Here is a 9,629-nt window from a genome sequence, read left to right on the forward strand (position 1 = left end):
CTGCCTGGCAGCACAGATCGCTTTAAAGAACCAACCCGACCCCTTTCCGGGAGCCGGGAGAAGGGTGGGGGTGGGTCTTTAAAGCGATCTGCGCTGCCAGGGCTCCCTGAAGGCGCGCCGGGGGCCCTTTGAACAGATCTGCGCCTCCCAGCCGGGAGGCACAGATCTGTTTAAAAGGGGGGGTGGAACAGGGGGGGTGTTTTAAGGGGGGTGGAACAGATGTGTGCCTCCCGGCCAGGAGGCATAGATCTGTTTAAAGGGCCCCCCGCGCGCCCTTTAAACAAGCCCCTCTGAGCTCTCTGCGCAAGCAGAGCAGAGGGGTTTAAAGACCCCCCCCCGCCCCCCTTCCCGGGACTCCCGGGAAGGTGGGCGGGGGGTTGTCAATCCCTTCTGCTCTCTCTGCGCCGGGGGCCCTTTAAACAGATCTGCGCCTCCCAACTGGGAGGCGCAGATCTGTTTAAAGGGGGGGAACAGATCTGTGCCTCCCCGAAGGGAGGTGCAGACCTGTTTAAAGCCCCCCCCCCATGCCTTCATGGAAGCCCCGTGAAGGCGCGGGGGGCCCGAACCCCCGAAGTCGGCAAATTCGGCTTCCCCATTTCCCGCCTTTTTTTAGATCGGTTTGTCCCGAACCGAAAAACAGCCAAATCGGGGGAAATTTGGCTGTTTTTCAGTTCGGGGCGAACCACATCAACAGCCCTAGTCCTTTGGAGCACTTTTGTTGAGGGCCCCCACATTGGATTGTATCGCCATTTTGTTCAGATGGGCCTTTGTCAGTGATTAAAGATTATGAGGAGTTTTGTGCTGTGGCTTATTGTTATTGTTTGTTATAATTGGCTTGTTTTGTGGTTTTAATGTCGTTGTTGTCATCACCTTTATTAGGCATTTACCACACCATAGTTATAAAACTGGAAAAGACAGTCATGCTAGGAAAAGTTGAGGGCAGCAGGAAAAGAGGAAGACCCAATGAATTGACTCAATAAAGGAAGCCACAGCCTTCAATTTGCAAGATCTGGGCAAGGCTGTCAAAGATAGGACATTTTGGAGGACTTTCATTCATAGGGTTGCCGTGAGTCGGAAGCGACTTGACGACACTTAACACACACACACAGTTATAAAACAAGATTACAAAAACCAAATAGTCTATAGAAGCATTAAAACAACATTGTTAGTAACATTATCTGGGAGCTCGTACAAGCAATTCATGTATCCTTGATACAGCTCGCAGGTATCCAGCTACTTGTTGAATAATAAAAGAATTTCTGTCAGATAAAAGATACACCACCAACTGCTGGTCTGAGAAACTTTGAGCACTCAACAACAAAGGTCTGATATAAACATTCATCAGCCTCAAGTAATACTTACAGTGCAGTAAGACATGAATTAAGTGTTCAGGTACCCCAACCATGCATGAACAACACCTGTCACTGAGAGGAATTCTCTTATATCTACCGTATAAAATGGCTGATGGAAGACTATTAAACCTGGCAAGCATAAATGCTTTGTGGACATCAGGTGATGTAAGCAGCTACAGTTCCATAATCCAGAACAACACCATGAAACATGGGAGAACAATGTCTATTTGCTAAAGAAAATAAAGTTTGCATTTCTATATCTAACAAGCGCTGATGCAGCAATCTAAAGGCCTGTTCTTTGCCAAGCAGCAAAAGAGAGTCAAAAGAAATACCAATTGACATTATTTTCCTATTAATTAACTTTGACCACTTATGTATATAGGAGTCGGAGAGCAAGGCTGAGATATAACTGGGGTGTTCAGTTACAAAATGCAAACACAAGCAGAACTTAATGGTGTGAATCCAGGCCTTGGTTTCCAAGAACCCTTGCCCGGTTTCAAGGCACAGAGCTGCTTACCCAACACAATTAGGGACACCTAAAATGTGACATGGTAAAAAAGACCGGACCCTCTCAGTGTCCTGGTTAAAGACACTTATCCAGATAGGTATTCCATATAGAAATTGGGCCATAGATTTAGCCTTGAACATACATAAGGCAGCAGGGACTATTTGACCGCCGTGAACGTAGAAAAAGCGAGTTACGGCGTCAATACTGCATTTTAATGTCTCTGCCTCTTGCTTACCTGTCTTGTAAGCCACCTTGAGCCAACATAGATGGTAGGAAAGGCAGGATATAAACACTGAAGTTAACAAACAGCTCATTGGCAGAGCATATGCTGTCCAAGGAGGAAGTCTTGGGTTCAGGGCCTGGTATCTCCAGATTAAAGGATTTGAGGTAGCAAGTCTAGAAGGGGCCTTGAGGAACTGCTGCCATTTGAAGCAGAAACTGCTGGGCTAGATGAATCGATGGCCTGGCTTTGTATAAGGATGCTTCATGCATTTATATGGCAGTGGATATCCAGGGTAAGACGGTATAAAGGCAGTGAATTTCAATAACAGGCAGATCTGCAGGAAGTCAAAATAAGTCCTCTTAATAGGCCTGAAGGCCAAAGAGGCTAGAAGATCCTGTGTTTCTGATTCTGATATTGTGAAGTAATCATGGCTATCTTTCTTTCTCTAGATTTGAGCCTCAGGGCTTCCCATCCAGTGTGCATCTGTATTTCTATGATGACCATTTCCAGGGCTACTTGGTGACTCAGGAGGTGCAGAACTTTGTAACCCAGCAGACGGAGTCTCTAGAAATGTGGATCATGCCCCGAGGGACTCTCAAACTAGCAGGTCATGGGAGACAGTCGAACCGTCTGCAGAATCTGGAGGTAGGACTCCTGTTTCTTCCCTTCTGTTGATTAACTCTTCTGGCTCAAATCTGTCAAAGTGTGCACAGGCATATACACTTTCTCTCCTAGAACCCCAGTTGTGCCAATATGAAAGCATCTGATAGAAAAAGGCCTTCCATTAAGCTGCAAAATGAACGTGGTCTCCGATATAGTTGCCCCCTCCAAGCAATAGGTTGCCCCCTCCAAGCAATCCTCATATCCTTTTACTCAAGCACTTTGAATGCTCTCTGCATGCAGTCCTGCTGAGTGAAATGGGGATTACCTCTGAGTAAACATGCATGCTAGGATTACTCAACTTGCAGCTGCTACATTGAAAAAGGGATTGTGGTTTCATGGCAGACTGCAAGTTGTGCGTATATTCCCACCTCATTTTTTGTTCTTACCCAAAGCAGTTGTGGATGGCTATAATCTGGCTCAGTAACTTTATGCATTTTCTTGTCTTTTATTGCTGTTTATATTGCAAGCTGCCTTGAGTTCTTATAAGGTGGAAAGGAAACTAATAGCTGTTTAAATACATACACTAAATGAATGCAAGCAAGTTTCTTATGTTTAACCACTTCTCTGTGGATGTGTCTCACGTGACCATGGCGTGAAATGTGTGACTATCGCAGCCACACAGACCAGTTGCATGGTTCTTCCCTGACCAGTCTCCATCCTGTCAAAAGTGATGGTTCTAACTTGGCAAAAGAAAAATAGGGCTAACCTGGCAATGTGCCAGCAAACCAAAAAAGGAAAAAAGATGCCAGGTGACAGGTGACATCTTTATTATCTTGCAAAGCCCCTAGACCAGGGATGGGGAACCTCAGGCCCGGGGGCCGGATTCAGCCCGCGAGACCATTTTCCCTGGCCCTCGAGCCGATTCCGGGAGCTCCAGGGCCCTGCCACTCGAGCTCTCCCTATTTAGGCTCTCCCCTCGGCACTTCGTGCATTGCTGGCAGGCAGGCGCGTGTGTAAAATTGATGCTGATTGGGTAATTGTTGGGCCGTTTCTCCCAACTCTCCCCACTTCCTGCTCCTGGAGAGAGACACAACTTCCACCCAAAACTTGCGCCTTCCCGGAAGCCCCCCTCCCCTTTCTCTCCCCGGCTGTTTCCATGTGAGTGGGTGGCGTGCCATGCCCTCCCTTCGCTCTCCAGCTTGAAACTGCTTGGGCGCCTGGAGCTTGTGTCACCATCTCCCCCTCGCCTGCCTGCCGCTGGCCGCACCCTCCGCCGGCTCAGGGGGCGCTCCCCTCACTCTCCCCCGGGCCGAGGCCAACAAGAAAAGCGGGCTGTCCAGCCATTCTGGCCCCGAATCTTCCTCCCCCCCCCAGCTTGCCTGTGACCCGTGCGGTGGGGCAATCCCCCGCAGCTTGAAGCTGCTTGAGCGCCCAGAGCTCGTTCCACCATCTTCCCCTCGCCTGGCTACTGTTGGCTTCTCCCTCCCCTCGCTCACCCCTGTAGATGTGTGTGTGGAAATGGTGCATTCCCCCGATCGTCGGGCCACTAGCATGGCCGGGTGAGTGCCTGTGTGAAAGTATGGAAGGGGGAGGTGAGCCGAAAAGCTTCCCCCAATCATGTGTGTGGAGTGGGGGGGGGAGCCGAGAAGGTTTCCCCACCGGGCTGCTAGCGCGGCCCGGTTAGTGCGTATATGAAAGTGGGGAGGGGGGAAGCTGAGAGAAGGCTTCCCCAATGGTGTGTGTGTGCGTTTGAAAGTGGGGAAGGGGTGGGAAGCGTGTGTGAGTGCGTGAGTGGAAGTGGAGAGGGGGGAGAAGCTGAGAAGTCTTCCCCCAATGGCGTATTTGTGTGTGAAAGTGGGGAGGGGGGAAGCATGTGTGAGTGCATGTGTGAAAGTGGGGAGGGGAGAGAAGCCAGGAAGGCTTCTCCCAATCGCGTGTGTTCATGTGTGTGTGTGGGAAGCCTCCCTCCCTTTCCTTCCTTCCCTTTCTCCCTCCTCTGCATAGCCTCTCCTAGGGTTCATAGAATCATAGCGTTGGAAGGGATCACCAGGGTCATCTAGTCCAACTCCCTGCACAATGCAGGAAATTAACAACTACCTCCCCCCACATCCCCAGTGACCCCAACCCTCCCCCTGCCATGCGGGATCCCACAATCAAAGCACTCCCGACAGATGGCCATCCAGCCTCTGCTTAAAGACCTCCAAAGAAGGGGGCTCCACCACCCTCCAGGTGGTGGCTGGAGACCTGGCAACCCTAGCCTTCCTTCCCTCCTCTGCACAGCCTCTACTAGAGTTGCCAACCTCCAGGTGGTGGCTGGAGACCTAGCAATCCTTAGCCTCTCCCCCCCCCCCCACCCGCCAGGAGATCTATACCTGGTATGGCCCCTGAATGATGTTATAAATGGGCAAATGGCCCTTGGCAGGAAAAAGGTTCCCCACCCCTGCCCTAGACATTTAACTGTACAAGCTTCATAAGGGGGAATCTATAAACACGTAATTCTGTAATAAATACTAGTAAAAACTAACGGGTGAGAAATAATCACAATGGGAGAGAATCATGGAGAAATGGCTTACTGGGTGTGTGAAAGTGGATTTTAGGGAAAGAATGTTTTCCTGATATGATGAAGAACTTCCACAATCATTTAGTGGCTTAGGAAGTGGTCTGTTCCAACATTGTTTTGGCATAAAATGTGTTTTTAAATATGTATTTTCGTGCAACAAGCTATGTTTTTGCAACTTTTTGATCCCATACCCATACTTAGCAAGACTGGCTCTAAATCTAGGGTAGGCCATCCTGGCACATGTGCTGACAGTGGCCGAAGAGACCATTTTGCTTGAGTCCCGGGGCTGGATCTCTGCCCAAGCAACTGAGGCACCGGCAACACAGCTAAGGCCAGCAGTGTGGGAGAGGGCAACAAGTCTGCCATATGCCTGCTTCACCTCCCCATACCTGCACAACCATCAGCCGAGTCCAAGTCAGATCCCCAAGCACATCCCGCCAAGTACAATCATCATTCTCCCTCCCCCCCACCCCTATTTTGTTTGCTGGCCCATCAACATCTTCACAGGTGGATGTTGTATTTCTTGGCCCAAAAGGTTGGCTACCCCCCCGATCTCATTTGACAAAAGGAGGACATCCAGGAAAGTCCACCAGAGTGACCTGGAAATGACAGGCTTTAATACTTACTACATTGGACAGTATGTTCTTTCTAATCGGGAGTACCTGTTTTCTTCTCCCTCTCTCCTCCCACAGGTGGGGACTGAGTGGGATCCCAAGGAGAGGATCTTCCGCAACTTTGGTGGTCTGATTGGGCCTTTTGATGAGCCAGTGGCTATGCAGAAATGGTCACGGGGTCCCAACCTCACAGCCACCGTTGTTTGGATTGATCCCACCTACGTCATTGCCACGTCTTACGACATCACCGTCGATGCAGAGGCAGAGTTTACACAGTACAAACCGCCCCTGAACCGGCCTCTTCGCCCTGGTGTGTGGACCATCCGTCTCCTCCAGTTCTGGGAACCCCTGGGGGAGAGCCAGTTCTTGGTGGTCCCGCAGACCTTCAATCGCAAGCAGCCCCTCAGGAAAGGTGAGCAGACTGAGCTAGGAATGGAGCTTTCGCCTGGCAGCTATTCACGGTGCCATGTCGCCTGGCAAGCTCTTGAGCACTAGAGACGGAGCCTTTTGGCACTTTTGCTGGTGACAAGCTTAATATTTGCCACTAAATGTGCATTCAGCCGGGAGAATCAGCCAGTCATAGCTCTGTGATAAATGTACCCATATGATGCAGATCCTTTGAAATGTATGTTTGACTGACTCTCACATTATATTTGTAGGTGTAAAGGTAAAGGTCCCCTGTGCAAGCTCTGGGTCATTCCTGACCCATGGGGTGATGTCACATCTTGACGTTTCCTAGGCAGACTTTGTTTACGGGGTGGTTTGCCAGTGCCTTCCCCAGTCATCTTCCCTTGACCCCCAGCAAGCTGGGTATTCATTTTACCAACCTCGGAAGGCTGGAAGGCTGAGTCAACCTGAAACCAACTTCCATTGGGATCGAACTCAGGTCGTGAGCAGAGCTTGGACTGCAGTACTACAGCTTACCACTCTGCGCCACGCGGCTCCTATTTGTAGGTGTACACTTTTAAAAAACCTTCTGTGTGCACCTAGAAAACAGCAAATGAGTTTTCATTTTTTGTGATGCAGAATCCTGGTCTTTCTCCCTGGAAGTTCTTATTTTTATTATTGAATTTTTATTACATGTAAACAAGAGAGAGATTATCCATGCAATCCTGAAGAGGGGGCAAATGCCCATAAGAGCTGGCATGACCCCTATGCCAGCGTCTGTGCCACTTGCACCGGGCAAACTAGCATAGACACCAGTGTAGGACATTAAATCTTTATTGTTACAATCAGAGACCAGCATATATACAAATCACAATTGTTATAAAAAGAGAAAAACTGTATACAACCAAAAACTAAAAACCCTGATTGAATAAATAAGCTAAGGTTAACTATATAGCTGTCATAAGTGAATTATGTGAACCTCAGCTACAATATAAGTTAGTAGTGTGTATATAAGACCATTAATCCACCTCCTTACTTGTGAGCTTGCTTCTCCTCTTAATGGCTAAAAAGCAGAATTTTGCCATTGCATGGGATACGGCAGCCTCCCTATCCTCAAGCAATAGTTTGACCAGGGCCCAGCACAGGGCGAATTACGCTGGGCTCCCCTGGACCGTGGTGGCAGCGCAGCTCTCAGACCGTGGTGGCAGCGTAACTGCCCATGCTGGCATCCTGGGAGGCGTTCCTGGGGGAGGGGCTGCCTTTAGGCAGCTTCCTAACCCCTTTCACCCCGAGGCCCCTCCACGCTGCAGTGGGGTTACACCAGCAAAATAGCTGGCGTAGCTTCACTAAAGTCTATGAGGCATTTTTTCCACCTTTTTTCTTTTTGTGCGTTTGTTTTTTGTTTCTCCGGCTGTTCCACTCCCGGCTGCTCCCTAACTGCCCCCCCTTCAGGAATGGGCTGTACAGCACTAAAAGGTGAAAGAGACGTTCTAGAAACAAATAAACCATTAACCTATACTAGAAAATTTAACAATACTAGAAAATTTGTTATAAAATTAGACAATCATTAGTATTGTTAATGGCACAGTGGAGTTCTCTAGGTTTCTACAAGAGACAGACAGGTTTACTGTGGGATATGGTGAGAGTTTTCAGGTCAGCACTAAGAAAAAATCTGCGCCAAGGAAAACGAATGTCAACAGTATTGTCTAGGTAAATTACCGGTAAGCAAATCTGAATCTGTTTTACTTTTCTGCATAATTTATTCTGTTCCTCTTAGTAATAGGACAAATAGCTATACAAGGCGCTGTTCTTACCCTTTGACCATTTGAAGGCCTGCTCAGTTCTAGTAACAAAAGGTAGTGCTGCTGTTGTTGGGACATTGTTAGTATTCTTAACAACCAGATGTTTCTGAGTCTTCAGTAAGCAATACCTGTCTATCTTCACAGCTGTACAAGCATGATTATGATCCATTTCTTTTAAGGATTCCAATCTCTCTTTTTTAATGAACATAGTGACTCCCAGGAAGCTAATTCTATGTTCAATACTGTTTTGAATTTTTTGAATTTTACTTAGTACATTTTGCTTCCATTTTCCCCAAAGGCCTGTTAGAATACTTTAAAAATCCATTTGACTAAAAGGTGCTTCCATTCCCCAAATCTCACATCCCTCAGCAGGGCTGTGAATATTATGCAACAGGAGGGGGGAGAGTCTAGGGTTGAGTCTAGTAAGGGGACCGGAAGATAAAGCTCTCCCACTCCAGTTGGGAAAGATGGGGCGTAGACCCAGCTCAGCTCCTTAACCTCCTCTCCTTCTGTGTCCTGGCTCAGATGACGGCAGATGGCTGCACTCCGGTCCTCCCCGCAACGAGTACATGGAGCAGAATTTCCAGGGCCTGGCTGGAATCTTGAGCCTGCCACGTTTGGACGACACAGAGCGGGCTGCGTACCAGCACACCCAGCTGGCAGGCAAGGCCCTAGAGAACTGGACAGACAGCAGCATCGGCAGCTTCTGGTCGGTAGCCGGCCTCTGCGTGGCAAGCCCTTTCAGTTGCTCCACCCTGGAGCTGTGTAGCAAAACCTCATGGAGTTCACTGTCCCCAGACCCCAAATCAGAACTGGGGGCCATCAAGCCGGATGGGCGGCTGAGGTAGCAGGGGCAGCCGGCAGCACATTGCTGGGAGCAAGGAAGCATCCACACGGCAGGTGGGCGTACGTTTCCCTGCGCACACAGACACACACGGGAGAAACTCTGGAAGACGTCATCCTGTGATAACGCGCTTGGGAAATGCAAGAAAGCAGACAGCTGTCTCGTTTGTCTGTGATGCACTGATGATGTAAAGATGGAGGTCCCACCCACCACTCTCAGGATTGGCCAGCGAGAACACGTGGATGGGAGGAGCTTATCCATTCACAAGTCCAAGCAGTGGAAACTCTGATCTGGCAGGTAAGCTGCCAGCTTCTAGGCTCCAACGTGCTTTCCTAACCACGGATGACGTTCTACAAGATCAGGACTCTTTGTTCCCAAATGGTTGCTGGCAGAGGAGTGGGAAACGGGGGGAGGGTAGGTGGGGAAAGCAGGCAGCCAGGCTGTCATTCACTGGGTCCGTGTCCTCTGAGCAGCTGGCGCTGGCTTGACACTCATTTCCCATCTTCCCGCCCCACCCTTTGTAATTTTTAAAAAAATAAATGTTATGTGTATGTATAAAGCAAAGTGCAATAGAAACCATGGTCATTTCCCCCCCCTTCCCCCACCCAAGGGAGGATCTCAATGTCTCCATTTTCTTTTGTTGTACTGTAACATACCTTGTTGTCTTTGGTGGTTCCGTAGGCATGCGGAGAGAGTGGGAACACTTGGTGTTCTCCTAATGGTGCTCGCCGCTTAG

At 49.1% G+C, this 9,629-nt stretch overlaps 1 protein-coding gene across 4 annotated transcripts in view; it reads left to right on the top strand.

Moving 5' to 3' along the window:
- The window catches only part of XYLT2 (xylosyltransferase 2), a 53,768-nt gene extending 44,789 nt beyond the window's left edge, over positions 1 to 8,979 (top strand). For all 4 annotated transcript variants that reach the window (XM_056864069.1, XM_056864083.1, XM_056864076.1 and 1 more), the window contains 3 exons: positions 2,533 to 2,728; positions 5,939 to 6,272; positions 8,575 to 8,979. In XM_056864069.1, the coding sequence (XP_056720047.1) occupies positions 2,533 to 2,728; positions 5,939 to 6,272; positions 8,575 to 8,897 (853 nt within the window). In that variant the 3' untranslated portion in view covers positions 8,898 to 8,979. The remainder of the gene's footprint in view (positions 1 to 2,532; positions 2,729 to 5,938; positions 6,273 to 8,574) is intronic.
- Positions 8,980 to 9,629: the final 650 nt, after the last annotated feature.

This window comes from Euleptes europaea, chromosome 1 (genome assembly GCF_029931775.1).
Source record: "Euleptes europaea isolate rEulEur1 chromosome 1, rEulEur1.hap1, whole genome shotgun sequence".
Taxonomy (NCBI): domain Eukaryota; kingdom Metazoa; phylum Chordata; class Lepidosauria; order Squamata; family Sphaerodactylidae; genus Euleptes; species Euleptes europaea.